Source organism: Chiloscyllium punctatum, chromosome 26 (genome assembly GCF_047496795.1).
Source record: "Chiloscyllium punctatum isolate Juve2018m chromosome 26, sChiPun1.3, whole genome shotgun sequence".
Taxonomy (NCBI): Eukaryota; Metazoa; Chordata; class Chondrichthyes; order Orectolobiformes; family Hemiscylliidae; genus Chiloscyllium; species Chiloscyllium punctatum.
Genome location: NC_092764.1, coordinates 21,953,966 through 21,977,149, shown reverse-complemented (window position 1 = coordinate 21,977,149; position 23,184 = coordinate 21,953,966). Strand labels below are relative to the sequence as shown.

General features: G+C 38.8%; 1 protein-coding gene across 1 annotated transcript in view; it reads left to right on the top strand.

Annotated features, from left to right (window-relative positions):
• Positions 1-22,809, top strand: part of LOC140496321 (cysteine-rich secretory protein LCCL domain-containing 2-like) — a 41,484-nt gene extending 18,675 nt beyond the window's left edge. Inside the window, exons 8-15 of the mRNA XM_072595930.1 lie at positions 6,486-6,546; positions 7,939-8,005; positions 8,681-8,814; positions 9,553-9,596; positions 10,453-10,525; positions 11,506-11,581; positions 17,656-17,789; positions 20,851-22,809. Of these exons, the coding sequence (XP_072452031.1) occupies positions 6,486-6,546; positions 7,939-8,005; positions 8,681-8,814; positions 9,553-9,596; positions 10,453-10,525; positions 11,506-11,581; positions 17,656-17,789; positions 20,851-20,902 (641 nt within the window). The 3' untranslated portion in view covers positions 20,903-22,809. The remainder of the gene's footprint in view (positions 1-6,485; positions 6,547-7,938; positions 8,006-8,680; positions 8,815-9,552; positions 9,597-10,452; positions 10,526-11,505; positions 11,582-17,655; positions 17,790-20,850) is intronic.
• Positions 22,810-23,184: the final 375 nt, after the last annotated feature.

Below are 23,184 nucleotides of genomic sequence, written 5' to 3'. Positions count from 1 at the left end.
ACTTTGCATGATACACAATGCCATTGTTCACTTTCTGATATTCTTCTGTCACTTGAAGAATGCAGTTGCTAAATATTGATTTGAATCAATAAATTACAATAACCTTATGCACAGCATGACAACTTAGTGAAAGTGGTTGTTTAGTGATAATAGGAGGCTCTTTAAAAATCACACTGTTCATGGACGTACAGAAGCTAAGTTCTCTACAGCAAAAACAATGCAGAAAAGGATGTGCTCAGTTTCGTACCAGCTCCAGACCTGGGTAGATAGCAAGTAAATTTAAAGAATCATGACCAAATTGGAAAGGAAACAATTTCTCAATCTGTTCACCATAAAAGGACATAGCCCTGTAACTGTGTAATTCTCCAAACTCCCTTTATTAATTAATTTCTTGCGTATTTAACAGTGGAAAATGTTTCCTGTGGAGTTAATTAAATTTGCAGCAATTTAGGTCCAAGTAAATCTGCACAATGATCTTTAAAGCAAAATATGACTTATTTAATGACATGCATATGAATTCTGCCAAACAAATTTCAACCTAAGTTAATCTGGGCTACTCATCTTTAGTTTAAAATATACATTTGATTTTCAAACAAAAGATTTCCTGTATTTCTAACATTCAAACATAAGCAAAAACACCTAAAGGCTTTATATTTAAACTAATAGAAATTGACAAAATTAAAGAACATGCATCCTTAATAAATTCAGAACTGTTAAAACAACAGAAACCATTAGATGGTAAAACCCTTTGTCAACTGTTGTTAATCTACTCTGTATAACACAATACTGTTGCAATGAGCGAAATATAATTTGGTCATCTTTTTAAAAATAGAACAACACTGTTTTATTCACATTTTCCGACACTCAACTTAGAGATTCAAATTATCATAATCACATGACATTCACTTCTTATTTGTTCTTATCTACCGTGTAGAGTATTGATTCCCTCTTATGGTTATGAAGTTAAAAGTGCCAATTGCCAAGTGACAATCCCAGATTATGAACCAGAGGATATTCAGATAATTTACTTGACCAGTTTTAACAATTGTCAGTAGAGAAAAGCAGTATTCATAATTTAATAACTTGAAAAGACACTCTGTTTGTAAAATTGATTAAATTAATCTCAGTTTCTGCAATGCAGCCCTGATTCAAAAAACAAGAAGTCAGTAGTTCAAAATCACATGTGCTTGTATACACATAAACAGTTCAGGAAAACAAAGATTAAAATTAGAAATATTTGTCTTCTAGGAAAACAAAACATTGACATATTTGTTGAAAATTTTCAAGTAAACTAAATTGAGGCTTAATAAAGGGGTAATGCTGTAGCTTGGAAAACGGCTGAGCTAGATACCATTACATGCAAAGAAAATGGAGTTTCACACGCATTTTCAAATAGACAACTGTGAATCAAATAAATATTTAACTTATTAATTTATCCTTTTTTCCAATTTCAATGTTATCTTTAAATACCTGAAATTAGCTGCACTCAGTAAAATCAACTTAGAATTCTTTGCATTTCTTAAGACATCTGTGAAAGTACTGCAGTAACTCTTCCAAAAACATTTCTCTTTCTTCTTTATTAGTTGAAGGAAGTGACATAAGAGAATAAGAGGGAAGGGGTGCCAGGGAACCACCTGCAGTATTGTGTCCAATGCTGGGCACTGTACCTCATGCTTGCAGAGTGGCTACTTTCAAACTATACAGAATCAATGTCTCTCTCTAATGGAAAGAGATGTCTGTGATTCTTTGTCGACTTTCTAGGCTCTTTGCCTTTCTTCAGGAAAGCTTGAAGGGTTTACAGAGGATGGTGAAAAGATTTATGTCCAAGGATGAGGGAGTTCAGTCACAAGGATAGATTGGAGAAGCTGGGATTGTTCCCCTCAGAGAATCTCTTCTCAATCATGAGGGAAAACTGAGAAAGAGATGTTTGTTCTTAGTGTTGGAGGGCTGTGGACCAGAGAACACAGATTTGAGACGATTGACAAAATAAAAAGTGGTGATATGAGGATAAACCTGTTGGCCTAGTGAATGTTTAGGATCCAGTATGTACTGGCTGAGAGTGTTTTGGAGGCAGATTCAATCCTGAATTTCAAGAGGGAACTCAATTAGCATCTGAAGACAAAGACTGTGGGCAAAAGGTGAGGGGTTAGTATAGTTGAGTTGCCCTTGCAGACAGCAGGCTCAGACCCCAATGGGCTGTGTTGTAATCATTCATGGATTTCATCGTCAGTCAAGAATGCCAGACTCTCACCCTCCAAACTACTTCTACTGTCTGTTCCCTGCTATCTCCATTTCCTTTTCTCCGCACCCAGGCTTCAGCTCTTTATAGCCTGTCATCACCCCTATTTGCAATTTGAGTTTATAATTCCTCCTATTCTCACATTTTTTTCATAAGCTCACATCACAAAACAGAACACTGAGCTCATAGCTCAGCCTTTCCCTTCTCTTTGCAACCATGCTTTCTGTTTTTTTTTAGATTAGATTACTTACAGGCCCAACAAGTCCACACCAACCCTCCGAAGCGCAACCCACCCATACCCCTGCATTCACCCCTTACCTAACACTACGGACAATTTAGCATGGCCAGTTCACCTGACCTGCACATCTTTGGACTGTGGGAGGAAGCCGGAGCATCCGGGGAGAATGTGCAAACTCCACACAGTCAGTCGCCTGAGGCGGGAATTGAACCTGGGTCTCTGGAGCTATGAGGCAGCAATGCTAACCATTGTGCCACCGTGCCACCACGAAGGATTGCTGTGTCGGGCTAACTGATTCTAATCTCTTACATTTCAGCATTTTTTGCTGATTTGGTTTGGAAGGCCTTTGACCAGGCCATCAAAACATAATACATAGAAGCAGAAGAAGGCCATTCGACTCACCAAGTCTGCTCCAACATTCAGTGACATCATGGCTGATCTGATAATCCTCAACTCCACTTTCCTGCTTTTTCCCCATTTGACCTTTAATTCCCTTACTGATTAAAAATCCGTCCATCTGAGTCTTGAATATGCTAATGTCCCAGCATTACCAGTCCTCTGCAGTAAAGAATTTCACAGGTGTACTGGAACAAGAAATTCCTCCTCACCTCCAACCTAACTGGGCAATCCCTTGCTATGAGATTATGCCCTCTGGTCCTGGACATTTCCAAACAATCTCACAGTTTTTAACCCTGTCGCGACACCAAAGAATCATGTATGTTTCAATAATATCACACCACACCCACAGTAATCAGCCCATCTTTCAACTGCCACCAGCCTGCAGGCTGTAACCCATTTCCCCATCCCCAGCTTCTGTGACCACAGAAACTGCCTCTGACCCATTGGAGGTCTCAGGCCATTGTCTGGGAACCCCTGCTCTAGGGCCAAGTCAGTTTGGGTTCAGTTTGTTGTACAATTCCATTAATGCAATATTTTCAAGAAGATCCAAGACGTTCTGCAGAGAGTTTCAGACTGGCTGGGAGCCATTGGCATTTCTGAGTCAAATAGATTAACTTACAGTGAAAATAAGGTTGTAAATAAGGCATTTGACTTTGAATGTGATTATTTGTTGAGACTAATAAGTCTGCCTGGTCTGCTCTTGACAATCCAATATTTATCCCCTTGCCCTGTTAACAGCTACATAATGTGTCGTAGAGACAGCGATTTAAGTTTAAAAGACCACAAGAGACCCCAGAGCAAAATTGTCAAAAACTCCCTATACAAAACAGAGAAATCTTATGACAAATGATGGAGGCATGTGGCTAAACTTTTCCTGATATTAAAATAAATATAGCCTGTTGGAAGGTACTTTTTACATAATGGGTTAGTGTTCTGATACTAACTATTGTTTATGTAAATTCATTTATTTTTCTGGTCTGTTTTGTCATTAGCAATCATTTGTTCTAACAAAATGTTGTGGATCTAAATATATTTTATTTCCTAGACACACTTCCATAGAGTGTGTGATTATGTGGAATTTTTTTGCGTGACTTATTGTATTACAACATACAGTTAAGAGACACATTAGAATTTGCACTGTGGAGTTATTTGCAGATCAAAGAAGCTTTGTGCAAATGAAGGCTATGTTATGAATGGCTTAATTTGGTCAAATATTATCAATTATGTAAGGCTCAATTAGGTGCACAAACCTAAACTTGTAATTTGGTTAATGTAATGAGAGGCAGTGATCTCTTCACACTCCTACTGCCTGCAGCCAGAACAGATGAAATATCTTGAGAATGACTGTTTGTTCACAAATTGCCTACTCATCTGATGGTACCCAAAATACACCAAAATTATGCCCTGCAGTCTTTCCCACAAGGTCAGCAGCTTTAAAACATTGTAAAAGTGGTGTGGTTCAGCACTAAAAAACATGATGTTGTGGTTGACTTTTGTGTCTCCATTGCTTCAGGTGACGTGCAAATGAAGCAAGGGTGATTTGAGAAAAAAAGACTTTTCTCACACAATGAGTTGTTAGGGTATAGAATGCACTGCCTAAATACATAGTGGAGGCAAGTTGAACTCAGGCACTTAAAAGGGCATTGGGTGATTATTTGGACAGAACTTAGGTTGGCACGCTGGCTCATTGGTTACAGGTGCTGCCTCACAGCGCCAGGGACTGGGTTTGATTCCAGCCTTGGGCGACTGTCTGTGTGGAGTTTGCACATTCTCCCTGTGTCTGTATGGGTTTCCTCCGGGTGCTTTGGTTTCCTCCCATTTCCCTCTGGCCTATCACCCTCACCTTGACCTCCTTCTACCTATCGCATTTCCAACGCCCCTCCCCCAATTCACTCCTCCCTACCTTTTATCTTAGCTTGCTGAACACACTTTTCTCATTCCTGAAGAAGGGCTCATGCCTGAAACGTCGATTCTCCTGCTCCTTGGTTGCTGCCTGACCTGCTGCGCTTTTCCAGCAACACATTTTCAGCTCTTTCCTCCCATAATCCAAAGATGTGCAGGCCAGATGAATTGGCCTGGCTAAATTGCCCATAGGGGAATGGTCTGGGTGGGTTAGTCTTCGGAGGGTCGGTGTGGACTTGTTGGGCCAAAGGGCCTGTTTCCACACTGTAGGGATTCTAATTCTAAAAAAATCTGTTGTTCAGGGATTTAGGGAAAAGGCAGGCGATTGACACTGGGCAACAGAATGTGCAGGCATGTTGGGCTGAATGGTCTCTTTCTGTGCTGTAACAATTCTGTGATTCATCAACATGAACAGGGCAGTAACAAGGTAAAATAAACTAATTGCTTTTTTCAAAAATCTAATCGATCTGCCCATTCATAGAAGCTGCCCAGTTTTTGTTCTGTTGAATTTATGACACTGGATTCTGCAATGGGGTAGGCAGTTTGTTCCAATTGATTATTCATTAGGTAGTGCAATGTAAAACTGTTCAAGTTGTCGCTGTAAAGTATGTCTTTTCAGGTTTGCAGAATCAATTAGACAGCCCTCACCAAAAGACAGGGCAAATCTAGAATAGCCACGAAGTACAATACATGAACTGATTGGCATGATAGATCTTGGCATATTCTGTTGCTCATATTTCCAAATGCCATCCATTCATCATGTTTGCATGTCTCAATCATTTGCTTTATTAATTCTGACATGTTGGAAAAATCTCTGCTTCAGTTACTGACTCTGGTGGTTATTTCCACAGCCGCGCTTTGATTTGCAGACCAAGTTTCGCTTGCTGTGTACCCTCAATCTCTAGTGTTTCAGTTCAGTTCAGTTCTGTCAGTAGATTGGAGAAGTTGGGTCTGTTTTCCTTGGAGGAGGGAAGGTTGAGAGGAGACCGTATGGAGAGGTATAGACAAAGTAGGTGGTGAAGAAATGATTTTCAGTATTGAAAGGATTGAGAAGAGGACGCAGTATTTAAGTAATTAGCAAAAGAAGCAATGGTGACATAAGGAAAAACATTTTCACGCAACAGGTGGCTCAGAATCCGAAATGTAATGCCTGCGAATGTGGTGTCGAGGCTTTCAAGAGGGAATTGGATTATTATCTGAAAAGGAAAAATGTACAAGGCTATAAGAGAAGGCAGGGCAGTGAAACTAAGTAAAGTGCTCCTTTGGGAAGGCTAGTACAGACATGACTGTGCTGTAACCATTCTGTAATTTCATATCGTATCTATGTCTCGTGTATCTTGGAATTAAAATAATGGTCAATTTCTAAATACCCTGTCTCATTGTTTCATAATTTTATGCACCCTTTTCTAGTTACCTAGAATCTCTTTTAATGAAACCTGCCATAACATTTTAAACTCATCTTTCTCTTTGGATTTTCTCACAGTCAGGCAGCGTCATAATGACTGTTGTGCTTAATCAATTGTCACAGCATCTTTCCTAAAATGTTCAGTTCAAAGCACCTTGTAGCAAGAATGATTTTACTAAGATTTGATGTAGATTCACCAGCACAACTCAATGTTAAATGTGCCAGCTTTCAGTTCCTGTTTGACTTACATTACATTGCTTTCGGAGCATCATATAAAATTTGACTGCCTTTCTACTTTTCAGCTCAAGTCATCGAGTGCGAAACTAAAATGAGAGATAGATGCAAAGGAACAACATGCAACAGGTAACGTTGTTGATTCCTACTTCTGCATTATTTCTGTCTGTTATTATTGTATTTCCAATGAATGAATTCCCAGGGTACAATATAGACAAGAATACCAAGCATGAGGTTCCTGAACTAGATTCCAAATACGTACATTAGTAAGGTGTTAGAAATTCATTTCAGTAGTTCAAGAGGATTGGAGCAGACCTTACCACATCAACAACTGCAATCCCGGAAAAACTAAACACTAAATATTTGAAGTTAAGTAATCTCAATGGGTAGGTGATGGAATAGTGATATTACCGCTAGACTATTAATCCAGAATCCCAGGCTGATGTTCTGGGGACCTAGCTTTGAATTCTGCCATGGCAAATGGTGGAATTTGAATTTAAGGAAAAACCTGGAATTAAGAGTCTCATGATGACCATGAAGCCATTGTCGATTATCAGGAAAAACCCATCTGGTTCACTAATGTCCTTTAGGAAAGGAAACTGATGCTGTTGCCTGGTCTGGCCTACATGTGACTCCAAACCCACAGCAATGTGGTTGACTCTTAACTGCCCTCTAGGTAATTAGGGATAGGCAATAAATGTTGTCCTAGTCAGGGAATGAATAAAAAAACTCTTAACTCCATTATCTTTGGCTGTTGGTTTTTCCAATATGTTGCATACCTTTGGCAAGAACTTGGCCTGACCATTAAAACAACTTGATTTAGCCATCTATGTCTAATCATTACCCAGTCATAACTGGATCACATTGTCAAAGGTTTGAGCAGCAAGTTAAGGGATTTACATGGTGATCCTGATGCAAAGAGGATATCTCTCCAAGGGACCATTATCTGTCATGTAATTACAAGACACAACTAGATAATTAGTAATGTCATGAAGCATTACTTTGTCATTATAACAAAATGATAAATCATTAAAAAATTCTCCTTTTCAAGAGAAAGCTGTCAGCCATATTGGCACTTGTAATATTTAGAGAATGAAATTCTTTTAGTAGGAGTTGCAAAACTCAGAAAGATACCTTGCAAATGGATGGACTACATTCGAATCTTTTGAGTGTTTTGTAGATTTGTAACACAAATATATCTGTCATTTTTCACACACTTGTGCCAGTTCTACTTTTGTACTTGGATAATAAAACATTTAAAAGAAGGTTAGCTATAGACTAGTTGGTGTTGCCATTAACAATTGCACTGTGCTAAATGCCAAAGTATTTATTTGCCAATTTAGAAGTTTTTTTACATCAGCAAAGGTTAGACAGTATGAATTTTTAAATAGGCAGCGAGAACATTTATTGTAATTAATTGTGTTTAAAGTTCCTGTTGGTCAATTCATTTGTTTAACTTCAAAATGCTCCATGTTGTATCTAAGTGTAGAAATATTGATTAAGGCAGTTCTTGTTGTTTAGGTATATGTGCCCAAGATATTGTGAATCATCAAAGGCGAAAGTGATTGGGACCCTCTATTATGAAACGGTAAGGGATCGTCTCTTAGTTTATTTTGATATGTTAAACAACATCACTTTACAAATCCATAGAGAATCCTTTCCTGGTATGTGCCTAACCCTGCCCGCTGACCCTGCCAAGGATTATGGGGAGGGCAAGGAGAAGTAGGTGTCTGATTATTTGGAACCCTATTTTCGCCCACTCCACTTCAAATGGAAGTGGTCTATGCAGCCAAGTTGGTAGCAAAGTGAGCCTGCCACTCTCATGGTCTAGAGGTCCTGTGCAATGTCTTGGTTGGTTCTCTCCTTCTCCCCCTCACTCCCACCCATCTCCTTTGTAAGGAGGGTACTTATAAATATAGTTTTCAACAATTAATTTCATCCTCCCAGTGGAACTCCAGGTAGGCTATTCCAGTACGAGCAATGCTGGATCCCATGGGAAGGCTATGGCGCGGGGACATCTGATGTTTGGTGTTTCCATTTTCTCTGATGTCCTTTTTGGGCACAGTCAATGGTTGCATCCTAACTGGACCATTTTGGAATCTCTGACTTAAGGCAATGAGTCCCAGCCAAGTTTGTGTCATTCCCGCAGCCTCCCGATGGAGTTTATTGGAACTGGATGGTTCCTTTTATAGGCCTGTCACTTTCCTGTGCTTAGTCTAGTCAAGCAGCAGATGGAAAATACATTTCTTTTGCCTGTTTACAGCAATCCAGTATTTGTCGGGCTGCAATTCACCAAGGGATTATCAGTAATGAAGAAGGCGGGCTTGTGGATATCACTCGAAGAGGAAAAATCCCATTTTTTGTCAAATCTTCTCGAAATGGTATTCAGTCTCTAAGGTGAGAGTTTTCAAAGTATTCAACACAAAGGAGATATTTACTGACTTAACTGTTTTGTATAAATCAACCAGGGTTAACCAGATATTTTAATTTTCTCAAGACCTGTAGAACTAAAGACAAAAATTAAAATTATAAAATGAAGTGGCTTGGAATTACTGCTTATTTGGAGGACAAACACTAACAAAGGAGTGGTTAGACTGAACCAGCTATTTTCATATTTTAAGTTCTATATAATGCTATGTAATTGGTTTTTGCAGTATATTCATTTATTGGACGTCAAAGTAAGCAGACTAGATAAGGATTGATTTTAAAAAATTACGGTGCACCTTGATCTATCTGACATGAGTACATATTTAGTGTATCATGGCATTAAATGGCGAAAAAAAATCAGGTTTAAATGTCAGAAGATGAGATGAAAGAAATTAACTTTTTAATCTATTACCATGGAAACATGTTAAAAGTACAAAAAAATTGTTTTTACTTAAATGGTACATCATTAGCAAACAAAAGTTTTCGGACACAATATTGTGCAGTTCTTCCAATTGCTTGCCTTTTCATTGTCAAAATCTCTGGAAACGCTGGATAAATGGTTATTTAACACTTTTTTTGGCATTTTGTTTTGGTTGTATTCCAATATGCTGCATGATATTGGATTAATTGAGGTAGAAAGTATGATATTAATGATGATTATTGATTTTCAAGATCCATCACTAATCTCCACATGGTATTTATTTACAGCAAATTTAAGTCAGCAAATGGATTTAGTGTATCCAAAGTGACTAGTAAGTTCAGTTCTTCAACTTTTCATATGATTCAAGATGTTTTCTTTTATTGGGTAAAACCATCACTTTAAATGGTGTCACTAACAACTGATATAAGATAATTTGTTAGTCTCACAATGTAGCACATCCATGCTTGTTAGAACATGCATATATACAAATGCAGGACCAATCCTCTGCAGACAAAAGATATTTAGAATTATTGAATCCCTATAGTGTGGAAGCAGGCCATTTGGCCCATTGAGTTCACACTTCCCCTCCAAACAGCATCCCACCCAGACCTACCCTATCCCTGTAACTCTACATTTCCACGGCTAATCCGTCTAGCTTGCATATCCCTGGACACTATGGGCAATTTAACAAGGCCAATCAACCTAACTTGCACATCCTTGGACTGTGGGAGGAAACCGGAGCACCCAGAGGAAACCCACACAGACATGGGGAGAATGTGCAAACTCTACACAGATGGTTGCCTGATGGTGGAAACAAACTGGGGTCCATGGCGCTGTGAGGCACGGTGCCACCCCAGTGTCTTTGTCCAGGAATTGAACCATTTCAATTAAGCAGAAGCTTGGGCGGATACTGTTCTCTTGGTGCATTCCGCACAGTATGTTCTTGACCAGAGTTCACTTGTCTTTTATGAATTTAAGTAAAATCTTTGTGGCAGCTGTTCCTTGATGCATTTTTAAGGACAATGACTTGATCAGAGTCCATTTGCAAACCAAGCTTCCTATTTTGCATGTAACATAAATTGTTGTTCCCATTGAACATTGGGATCCTTGCATTTGTCCTGATGACTGCAGGATGACAATCTTTAAAAGCATGCACTGAATATAAAATAATTATTTTGTTTTGCTAGCTCAGACAGTTGACTGTTACACTACAGTGGCTGAACTGTGTCCATTCAAAAAACCAGCTACTCATTGTCCCAGGTAAGACAGTTCAGGTTCAGCAGATTCTTTTTTCCATAAACTCATAAATATCACTTAAACTAACAGGTTATACAATATGCTTGAAACCTTAAGAAACCTGAGATTTCTTAACTGAGAATTATATTTATTTCTAAGTCATGAATGTCTCCCTCAGTGACTGGGCTTTGTAATGCGTTTGGGAGAACAATCAAAGTATCCAGTAATTGTAATTCTACAGGCTCAGTCCCTGAACTCCTGACCTGCATCCTTTCTCACTCCAGTTCAACTCCATACCTTCCCAAAATCAATCTGTTTTATCAAATTTTGCTGACTTTGGCTAAGATTTTCCTGAAAGGCTGGACATTCACTTTTCTTATGTATACCCATTTATCATTCTAAGGTTGCCAGCTCAGTGCACAATGGTGTGGAAGTCATACCACTCACTGTAATACACAGAAGAACCTCGATTTTTCTGGCATTCTATTATTCGAGTATCGAATTATCTGGCAAGGTTTTGAGGTCCTGATGCTTGGCTAAACAATGTTATCTGAAATTCAGTTATCCGGCATTCGATTAACCAAACAAAATACTCCCTGCGCGAGTCCTTCGGATAATTGAGGTTCCTCTGGATTTGGTTTTACCATTTAACATGAAGACTGCAATCCTATGAGCTAAGGCACCAGTAAAATGCTGCAGCTTGACTGTAATACATAGTCAAACAGACACAACCCATTTACAGATCCCAAGTGTAATAGAACAGCCTTTGTCCTTGTTTCCACTTGTCACTTTCTATTGTTCCTTTTACATCATCCTTCCCTTCCAGATAAGCTCTTCGTAGAAACTAGATTCAGTATTGAGCATATTTATTTAATTTGAGTATTTTTTACATCACTATTATACTTCCGGTTACAGGCTTGTATTGATAAATTGATAATTAATTTCTATGATAACTGTTTTATTGTGAACTTCCGAAGTATAGACTAAATTTGTTTGATCCTCAGGATTAACTGCCCACCAAACTGTCTGGAGGAGTTTCCCTTCTGGGCACGGGTCATCGGTAACAAGATTTATTCTGACGTAAGTGTTTATTGCTTCCTGCAAGCTATGCGTTGCCGAGATTCGGCTCGAAAAAAGATGCGTTTGGATCAAGCAGTAGCATAGAGACTGGAAGCCAAGGTGCCACCTTTGTGGGGTGGATTGTGCAGCTTATGTTTGCAATGCCTGACACTAATCCAATGTACTATCCATTGAGAAAAGAAAATTTGTTCATCCAAGTGAAAACTTTGTTGAGTATTCTGTTGTTCATTATGTACAATAGTTCCATTGATGTCATAACAGTGTTTCTAAAAGCTGGATAATAACAATAAGAAAAAGAAAACCCAGTGCAGGAAATTTCTATTGTGGTTGCTTTGTTCACCACAGAAAGCTCACAATCTCCTGGGGTTTAATCTCTTTCTCAGTTTAGTTTTCTGTTTGACGACAAGTTGCGGTTTTGGTGCTCATTCATTCCATGGTGTTCTGTTTTCTAGATCCTTTTGTTCTTATTTTGCTCCGAGGAACCACTTTTCAATGTAAGGGAACATTCGGAATTAGACTCAACAATCACATTGCTGGATCATAGTTAGAACAAAGCCACAAAAAGCTCATTAAAGAATAGGAAATGAAGCCTATCAGCATAGAAATAGACAAGCCAAACTTTGAATTTAATAAGTACTTTTATGGGCAATAATGCTAATGAGCTTTGATATAATAACCAACTCTAATGAACTTCTGACCAAAAACTTCCATAATCTCTCTAATATTTTTTAACAATTCCTTTTTGCAACTTAATGGTAAAAGTTGATTCATTAGATGACATGTTAGATTTATTAATTTATCGAAGTAGCTTTTGTGGTTTCTTTAATTCCTTTAGATATCAAGTCAATCATGTAAAAACTCAGAATTTGAGGCTTAGTATAAGTCTATTTTTGGTTCATAGGGAAGAGAGGTCAATTTGCTCAATTGGCTAGCTTCCGAGCATAGAGTTCAGCATAAAACCAACCCAGAGTGGGTTGAGTCCACTTCCTGGCTGTGGTAATTCATGGAGACCTCATTCCCCACTTTCCCTTATGCTTGCAGACTGGTTGCCCTCAGGGCTGTACATGATTAGTTAGCCCTCCCTTTCATTAGAGGCGCCTAGGTTCCTTTATGGAATATGTCTTCATACTATTTTATCATTAACTTCTGTTCCACTTGTATAACTTGACTATGAGACAACCAGAACTGTAACCAAAATAATTGCTTGAATGTGGAGACCACATGAATGATCACACATTCTGATAATGCCAACAGGGTCAATTTTACTTTGAGAGGGGCGACTAGGGTGGCATTGGTCTCAATTATAGACACATAACCATCAAAGTTCTTTGAGTTAATGTCTGTGTTCCACTTAATGAGCAGCTTTAACAGGACTTACTTAATTATGTGTCAAAATACATACATTTCAGAGCAGATGAAAGGAAAGGTTTACCATGTCTCAGACACAATTCAAAAAGTGGTGATTTGCCAAAGAAAATCACGAGCACAGCTGTGAACTCAAAGAAAGAGGAAGGGCAAATCACTTGACCATCAGGTTGGAAGCAAGCTAATGTGACTGGAAGGGTAAAGAAGGAACAAGGAAAGCAGTAAAAGTTTCACATGGACGGATTACACCAAATAAGCATTGCTATAAAGAAGCATTAAATGATGAGGCAAGAATTAGAGCTACGGTGTATAAGTGGGGGCTGGAAGTGGGTGGAATATGTGTTTTGCCATTCACTGAATTCACCCTGTGACAATTAAAGCTTCATGAAACAGACATTTTAAACATGGGTTTACCTGTAAGTATTATGTGAACGTTTTATCCATGCACTACGTTAGAAGTGAATCCCAGTAAGTCTTATTGTGCCGTGCTTTGAGAAAAACAAAGTACTTGTTCTTAGCATGGGGTATACATAAATAAATGTTCATGTTGGCTGTCTAGCTTTATCCTGGAAATACTGGTACAAAGATCAACTGGATAAATTAAATTATCATTCAGTGCAGCTTTGTGCTGACTGTACCCTCACAGTGCACACACGGATGGTCATTCATCCCAGGAAAATTCATCCTTCTGCACAGATCTGAAAATTCTCCCCTTGTAATAGCCACATACAGTATTCCCAGGGATTTCTGCTGGCAAATCTGGAAAACTCTTCTGTATGTTCACCACTCTCTGTGTGTAGAAAATGTTCCTAATTGATGTTTTATTAGTTTGGACCTAGCTGTGAATTCTTGTCGTCATTTAAATTCCAGATTCCAGATTTGTTTTCATCATTCGTACAATGACAGAGAGGTGATGGCAGAGGGAAAAAGGCTGGCTGGCCCAGCTGGTCCAAGCTTTCACAATGAATCTGCTATTTCCCTGCTTCAGAATTATCAGAAGAATTGCCAATTCCTTTCTCCCTCAAACTATTTTCCTTAATGCATTTGTGTTGTTTGCCTTAACCATTCCATTTAATTGAACATTCCACATTCTAATTGCTGTACCCCACCCCCCCCACTATCTTTAGTGTTTCTTGTGTCACAGTGACCAGAACTGGACGCAGTGCTCAAACTGTGATCTGACAAAGGCACTGGAGGTTTGATCATAGATTTCTTTGATTTATAATCCACTGCTGTGACCAAGTAGCGCCATTGACTAGACATGTGTAGCAGGCTTGGAACTTTGAGATTGCCAACTGATATGTTCAGCTACAGTCTGGATGAACTACAGGTGAATCCAGAAAATGCCAAACACAGAGTTTCTTAAAGAAGTATTATTTCTTTCCCTGAGCAGATGTTCCCCTCTTTGTCTTTAGCATTGAGTGTAATTATGACAACTAACATGCCCCCCCCACTGATGAGAAAATGTGCCCAGTCGCCCAGAAAAAAGCTCATGAAGTGTCCATTTGAGACTATTCCTGGGGAAATCTAATGATACTCTTTACATGGGGTGGTGAGGAGGCAGATCACAGGCAGAGCTGAAAATGTGTTGCTGGAAAAGCGCAGCAGGTCAGGCAGCATCCAAGGAGCAGGAGAATCGACGTTTCGGGCATGAGCCCTTCTTCAGGATCACAGGCAGAGGCTTGTTCAGAGGGATCGGAGACAGGGATTTTGCCCCCTCTCTGTGCCTCCAGAGTAAGACAGCTGGAGGCCCCAAGCCCCACCAAACATAGCAGGCAGGACTTGTATGTTTTCCCAGCCAGAAGAGTAGCCTCTTATACCACCTCCTAAGGAGGCAGGTAATTTGCAAGGTGAAAGGTTGAGGCCCTTAAATGGCCATTAGTTGACTACCTAAGGACCCAAATTGGTGGCCATTCAAGAAGCCCATGGTCCTTCTTGCCCAGAATTTCATTAGTGAGACAGTGAGATGTATGTGAGTTTCTCTCCAGGGCCAACTCAACCCATTATTTAAAAACTGAAAGAACTGCTGGAAATCAGAAATGAAAACAGAAATTGCTGGAAAAACTCAGCAGATCTGAAGAGAAATCAGACTTCATGTTTCGGGTGCAGTAAACCTTCCTCAGAATTGATGGTTGCTAGGAAAATGTTTTTTATGCAGAAGAAAGGGCGGGAGAGAGATAAGAAGTTCCTCTTCTTAACACCTCCAGGGAGGGGAAAATCACACCCTATGCATTAACTTTTTGTAACAATAACAGTAAATGTGTTATAACTGAGTAATACTTGCATGAATGTAATTCTTTTATGTACTCTGATGCTTGAAAAGCATTTGTTGTGACATTTTAAATAGATCATTTTAATGATCCCAACAATATGGCAGAAGATAGGGATGTCACTGTAAAACCAAGTGTTTGAGTTAAGATGCAATCCAGTTTATCATACAAACTTTATGAGGCTCTCAGGGAAAGGGCCTGGATGTGATAAATCCTTCTGATTCTTCAACAAACCAGGTTACATTAATCTATGGAGACATTATGTGACTACGGCTAAAGTAAACGCATTCCTGCACATCTCCAGAGAGCTCTGCCATATACAGTGGCAGTAAATCAAGACTGACAGATGGAACATTGCCAACTTTGGAGTACAGCATCTTCATGAGTGCTCAAGATAGAAAAATAACAATGAGACAGTGATGTTGTCTAGCCTGAGTGTAGTAACATTTTTAAGGATACGCCTAGTACTTTTATTGCAGTACATACAGGCTGGTGGCCTACTGACTGAAGGCTGGTTGTTTTGTCATTGTACAGTTAGGAACCTTAGCTACCCTATAGTATTTACTGGTTAGGTAAATCTGTGATTGAAGAAAACAATTATTTCGGATGGTTATGATCTTGGGAGGATAGAAGTGCTACAAAATGCTTACTACTAATAATGATGAAAGTGGTGTGACTTTACATTTAAGTTGGAATTTAATGGATTCACTTGTGAAGACTGGCATTTGGATCTGGTGTTTGAAGGCAGAGGCAAGGTGTCTGAACCTCCTTCAATGCTGATAAATTCTCAGTAGGTGTGGGTAGGTGACAGGCATGGGTGCCCCTTCACCATTGCACCTTAATGTAAACCTCCTCCATCTGCTGCACCTCTCATCCCAACCAGGTCCAAAGCTGTTTAATCCCTCAGATGCAGCACTGTCAACTGCAACCCTTTGCACAGTCTCATGGCTGCAGATACGCTGATGTAAGTCTTCAACACTCCTCAACTTGACTGCATTAGTTCTGTCCTTGTTAGTCAGCATTTTCATGTAAATGATGACTCATCTGAAATTTTGCTGTTCACATCTTACCTCATGTTAAGCCTGAGTCCCATATCTGTCCTGTCATTTCCATCTGCTCTCTTTTTCCCAACTTGCCAAATGCAGAGTCTTTATTGTCCTGTAAAAAAATTCATATTCAGAACCTTTTCCTATCTCTGCAGCACTACTGAAACAGCCTTTTACATTGATGTATTTCCTTTAATGTAGTAATGTATGACCAAGAGTAAGAAAAAAAATATTCAAATTAGAAATAAAGGCCCTGGTCTGAGCTGGAGTTCCATGTTAGAATTAGCCTTCCATTTCTGACTTTGCAGAGAATTAGGTTTTTCTGAGTTCTAATTTCCAAGCTTAAAGCTTTGCTCAACTAAAGTAGCTACACAGATACTTTGTCTTCTTCTAAGCCTTTTGTGATCAATGAGCTGTTCTGCGTGCTGGGAGTAACTTCTAACAAATTAATTGCAAACGTGCTTCCTTTTTGGTCAGAGTTATAAGGAAGGCATAACATAAGTGGATTAGAGTGCACATTAAGAGGAACTTTAGTCTGCTCCATCTAGACTCATACTGCTCCCTGCAGGCAGCAGAAGGACTCCAGATGTCCAGAAATTACATTAATACACACAACTGGAAGCTTAGACAAATGGATTGATCTGGTAGCGCAGCAGTTTAAATAGCTACATGCTGTGGGTCTTAGCCTTGCAAAGTTGACTCGCCTGTTAGCTTCTGTGATTCTTGACACTGCATGGCTCACAGATGGTGCCATGAATCAGCTGGAGTATAACACTGATTCAGGGGATGGAGTAATGGCTTTTGTACTTGCTGTAAGAAAGTGTTTGCAAAGGATTGAGTAGCAAGTGGTACACAGTCTAAGAAGACTGTTTTTGGTTGATATGAAGCATAAAATCTATCAGTGCCCAACAACAATATTCATTCGCTTCAGCTCAATGGCAGTGGTAAGCTCCTTGTCATTGTCAAATGACCAGCATCTTTTCCATTTGGAATGAGGACACCTCAGTTCTCATTTACTCTCCCCCATTCTATCAGCCAATTTGAAGAAAACCAACAGTATTTCCTACTATCTTTCTGTTTCCAACACAGCTACGACCATCTCAGCTATTAACTGAGCTGAGAGGATAAAGTGATTCAGTTAGTACTGCTGCAAATGAAAACTGGAAAAGGGGTTTATAAGAACCACCACTATTTTTGTACTAAAACTGATAAATGTTTTCCCCCTGTCGCAGTTAGTCATGAAACAGGTAGTTAGAGATAAATGACATTAACAAAGTTTTTTTCTGAGAGTGCATTCTAATGTGAAAGCTTGTTTTATCTTTGTCATATATAGATGCGGTCAAGATTTGAGCTGCACTGAAGGATTCATGTCATTTTTCTGCTAATTTTCTAGAGATCCAGTATCTGTCGAACAGCGGTACATGCTGGTGTAATTAAGAACCACATTGGGGGACTTGTGGATGTGAAACCAGTGGAAAAGAAGAACCGATACACAGCAGCTTCCAAAAATGGAATTCAGTCAGAGAGGTAGGCTTCGGATAAAGAGAAGACACATTATAACTAATTATCCATTGCAGCTTGTTAAAGGTTTTGGCTGTTTTGTAGGAAAAAAATAGAGTTAGGTTTATTGTCACATGTACTCACATAAATGCAGTGAAAATGTTACAAAGTCACCACTTCACACCATCCTAGATACAAGATACCAAGCTACAAAATCTTAGGAATAAATTGGAAAAACAAAGAAAGAAGAAATTCAGCATTACAATCCTTTAAGCAGCCTGCCCCACACCTCGCCACCAGTCTGTGCTGGATAAATGAGTGGCTGTTTGAGGAGAAGTTTTTTTTAAATAAAGTCATAGAAGGATTACATCATGGAAAGATTGTGCAATTTTTTTATTCTCTCAAGAGAATTATCCAATTCCCATTTGAAAGCCATAGTCAAATTTACTTTCATCCAATTCTCAGGCAGTGCATTCCAGATCCGAACCACTTGCTGGTTAAAAAGGCTTTTATTCGTGTCATCTTTTGCTCTTATGTGACTCACCTTAAGTCAGTGCCCTCTGGTTCTTGATCCATCTACCAACATGCATAATTGTTTCCAATCTGCTCTGTCCAGAGGCTCCCAATTTAGAAAACCTTTTTCAAAAGTCCCACCTCCTTGACCTCCTCTAAGGAGAACAGCCCCACCTTTACCAATCTATCCATGTAGCTGAAATCTCTCATCCTCAGAATCGTTCATGCAAATCTTTAATGTAGCCAGACCAATGCAATCACATCCTTCCTATGCTGAACCCTGGAATTAAACATAATCTTCCAGTTGAAGCTGAAGTGGCATTTTTAGAAGGTTTACAATAATTTATTTGCATTTATACCTGTCGTCCTTATTTGTAATGTTCAGATTACTTGTTAACCACATTCTCAACTGATCTAGATATCTCCAACAATTGTGCACATGCACCCCCTCTCTGCCTTTGCACTTTGTTTAGATTACCTTTTCGATTACCTTTCCTATTAAAATGTTCCACTTATGCTTCTTTGTGTTACATTTCATCTTTCATGTGCCCACTCACTCTGTCAACCTTTGTGTCAGTCCCTAGTTTGAATCCATCACTATCTTCCACGTGGTTCACAATCCATCTGAGTTTTCTGCCAGCTGCAATTCCACCCCAGAATCATTCCAGATCATTAATACGAATAAAACACAAATAAAAACAGAAATTACTGGAAAAGCTGTGGAGATCTGGCGGCATCTGTGGAGAGAAATCAGAGTTAATGTTTCGAGTCTAGTGACCCTTCCTCAAACAGTTCTGAAAGCAACAAGGGCTAAATGCTGGCCAGCCAGCGATGCCCACATCCCACAAATGAATAAATTTTAAAACTGTATAGATGTCCAAATAATGGCCTGGGAAGGCAGGAGGGAAGCTGATTCTTTACCAACCAATCAAAACAACAGTTCATGTCTGTTTGCTGTTTATTATCACTAGGCTAACTTTGCATTCATGCACTCCCAATTTCTCCATGGCTTTGATTCTGCTCTATTGTGGCACTTTATCAAATGCCTTTCGGAAGCCTGCATGTACCAAAACAATCACATGACTCTCATCAATTCTCAGGAGTACAGTGACATGATGGTATGTTATTGGGGAAGAAATTCAGAAAGACCAGGATTGACCAGGGATGAATTCCAATCCAGGCAGGGTAGCTCCAGGAGTTTCAGTTCAGTTAATTAAGTAAAGCCAGGATAAAAAGCTAGTCTCAACACCTGGAGTATTGTATGCAGTTTTGATCTCCTTACCTAAGAAATTCAGCATTGAGAGAGTGCAGTGAAGTTATACCAGACTGCTTTCTGAGAGGACAGATGTGTCATCAGAGAAGAGATTGAACTGACAAGGTCTGTATTCTGTGGAGTTTAGAAGAACAAGAGCAATTCGGCGAAAGTGAGGCCTGCAGATGCTGGAGAGTCAGAGTCGAAAAGTGTGGCGCTGGAAAAGCACAGCAGGTCAGGCAGCATCTGACGAGCAGGAGGATCGATGTTTCGGGCATAAGCTCTTCATCAGGAATGTCAGGAACAAGAAGGAGTCCCATTGAGACTCACAAGATTCTGACAGGGGGAGACTGATTGGATGCAGGCCTTTTTGTGTGCTGTAGAACTCTGTGACTGTTGCCTATGGCATTTCTCCTGGGCAGGGGATTCCAAGCAAGTGGTCCCGGTCTCAGGATATGTGGTAAACCATTTCGGACTCAGATGAGGTGATTTTCTTCACTCAGTGGTTGGAGGACTGTGCAGAATTCTCTTCCACAGAAGGCTATGGAGGCAAAGTCCCTGGATATATTTAAGAAAGAAATAAACATTTAGAAGCTTAAAGGTATCAAGGCTTATGGAAACAGCATAGGAGGAGATAGAAGATTAGCCAAAATCATGTTGAATGGTGGAGCTGGTTCAGTGGTACAAATAGCATACTCCTGCTCCTATTTTCTATGTTTCTATGGTGACAGCAAAACTATTTAATTGCCACAAAATCAATCTGGTTCACTAAAGTAACAAGAAGGAAACTTGCTATGTCTATCCTACTTGTGACTCCAAACCCACAGCAATGTGGTCAACTCTTAACTACTGTATGAAATGTCCTAGAAAGCGACTCAGTTGTATTGAAAAAGGAAGTCTACCACCATCACCTCAAGGGGAAACTGAGGTTGGGTAATAAGTGTTGTCCTTGCCAGCAGTAGCTGCATCTCATAAATGTATCTTAAGGAAAAATCCTGTTACCTGACTGAAAACCAATGAAATCAGTTAACATGCAATCTATAATAGCTTTGTTAAAGAAACGGAACTAAATAGGCTTTCAAATAATGTGAAGTTAGTGGGAAGAAATAAATCTGTTTTTGTAAAAATCAACATTGGCCTTGAATTGTTTTGGACTCGTGTCACCGCACTTTTCAGAAATTATGCTGAAAACTCTGGAAGTGCGTAAATGGGGACTTCACCTTCATTGTGAAAAGTGTGGCGCAATGTCATACCCTTAGGGACATTACTCAAAATGCTCATTTGACATTAATGCTGATGATCCTGTTATTTGTTTCCTTCCAGTATAAAAAATCCTCCTGATGGGAAAGCTTTCAGAATATTCGCTGTGGCATGAGTTAAAAATCAACTGTGAGAGAACTCTTCTGAGTTTGCTTAACTGATTTCCGAGGACAGAAAGCATGAGCAAAAGGAACATGAACAAACTTTGTGCACACTTGACAATAATCATCATCTTCATCATATGAAGAATTAAACAACATTCTCAGATTACATATGTTGCATCTCATCTGCTGCAAAAAATGGACTCTGGTTTGAACATTCCTATCATTTTTTTTGTACATAATAAATTTAATATTTTGTTTAAAGGCAGAAATATAGTTATTTACAGCAGTGCTGGTAAGTCTATAACTTAAATTGCTCATTATTAATAGAGTTAGTATTTACTCTTAGTTTGATATATATTTCGGTGCAATCTATTGGAATTAGGATTTTGTGTGTCTCTTTTATATTTGTTTGCTTCACTGCGAATTGGCTATGTACCATGTGTGTTCATTTTGTGAAACAAATTCCAGAGAACAGTTAAAGGGAAGGCCTTCAGGACTTCAAAAAGGTTTGAAACCATGATAGCTTTTCCTTTAATTGCAAGTACACAGGGTATGAAGCCTGGTAAATATTGGTGCACATTCAGGCTAATGTACCAAAATGTTAATAATGCTAATTCCACTTACACACCTCGTCAATGGTGGCTTTTCTTTGAAGATATTTGGAGATTGAGTTACACCTCCAAAGTTATTAGCATGACATTTGCCTTGAACAATTTTCGTGACAAATAACCAGTTGTGCTAAAGGTTATTGTAACATGTAACTGTAAGATTCTAATGTATGTAAACTCTATTCTCAGTCTATCAACTCAGAGAAATTGTATCTTTGCAATCTGTGCTGACATCGGAATGTGCCCCAAACTATCAGATATCTACAGGCTCATTTTGAACTTGCCAACCACGAGGTCATGATATTATTAATAGCAAGGCCATGGCACGTGATTTAAGATAAAGGAAGAAATTTGTAAATTATACAAATTACAGTGAACAAGGAATGAGTTATACAGATATATGGATGTTGCCTCATAACACTGGAGCTTGTGAGTGTCCTGTGGCTGTGCCACTTATGTAGATACTGGCTCAGACTAAATGAGGACCACACACAAGTCTGAACTTCAACCTTGTTCATCTAATTTTCCACATGTAAACTTGATTAAAAGGTAAACTAAATCTATGCGAAGTCTTACAAAAGCAAAATACTGCGGATGCTGGAAATCTGAAATAGAATCAGAAAGTGCCGGAAATACTCAGTAGGCCTGGCTGGATCTGTGAAGAGAACAAAGAGTTAATAGTTTAGGCCTGTGCTCTTTCGTCAGAACTATTTGTGCAAAAATATTCTTTTCACAACTTTAATTCCTATTCTATATAATTACTTGGTGCTTGTCAAAACATTTTTACATATACTTAAAACACAATTTGCTCAGTCATAGAGACCCTGCCACACCATTTTCCAGTAAAGAATTATGTGTAATTGATGCCGTTATGGACTTAACAGTTCATCTATTTAACTCAAGCTGTTGTTATGGTTGGAAGGCTGAGAGTGAGGAGGAGATAGCAGGGATGTTATTTCAAAACCAAGTTCTCAGTAACGAGTAATTTTTAAGAAAATAAACAATGACAATGCGATGACAAACAGATGCAATATTAAATGAATATTGGATTAATGTATTGGATTCACCACTGTAGCTTTATTTTCTTTTATTTCTTCAATATAAAAATGTAATTTTTTTTCTCTCTGTTGCAAACCATCTGTAAGATGTTTCTGGAATTAATTTTTGCATGTGCAAGTTCTGATGCTACTATTAAATATAATTTATTGTGCTGTATTCTGACAACAGGGATGAGGATAGCTGCTCAACCACTTGATTTTTGTTATGGCATTACATTGTATATTTTTAATAAATACATATAAAACTATATAGACTAATGACCTGCAACAGCTATTTTTAATACATTATAAAATAGAGTGCATTATTTCACAATAAAATGTCATTTTTCTGTAAAGCGACCCCTTTGTATCTTGGTTCAACATTTTTTACACCTGTACCAGTTTTATGAGCTGGAATTAAATGGAAAGATTTGCTGGCTGTAATGTTTCGAATTGAAAAGAAAGTGTAAAAGGGTTAGCAGATAGCAAGTTTGTTTATTAAGAAACTAAACTGTGTTTGGAAGGGAGCTCAAGTCATATGGTTACATAAAGTACTTTGCCATGTTTATGTCATCAAATCTTTCCAATTGTGCAGAGTTTCTAACAGACTTCCTGGAGGTGTTATTTTCTATTTTGTACTCTGTCCAT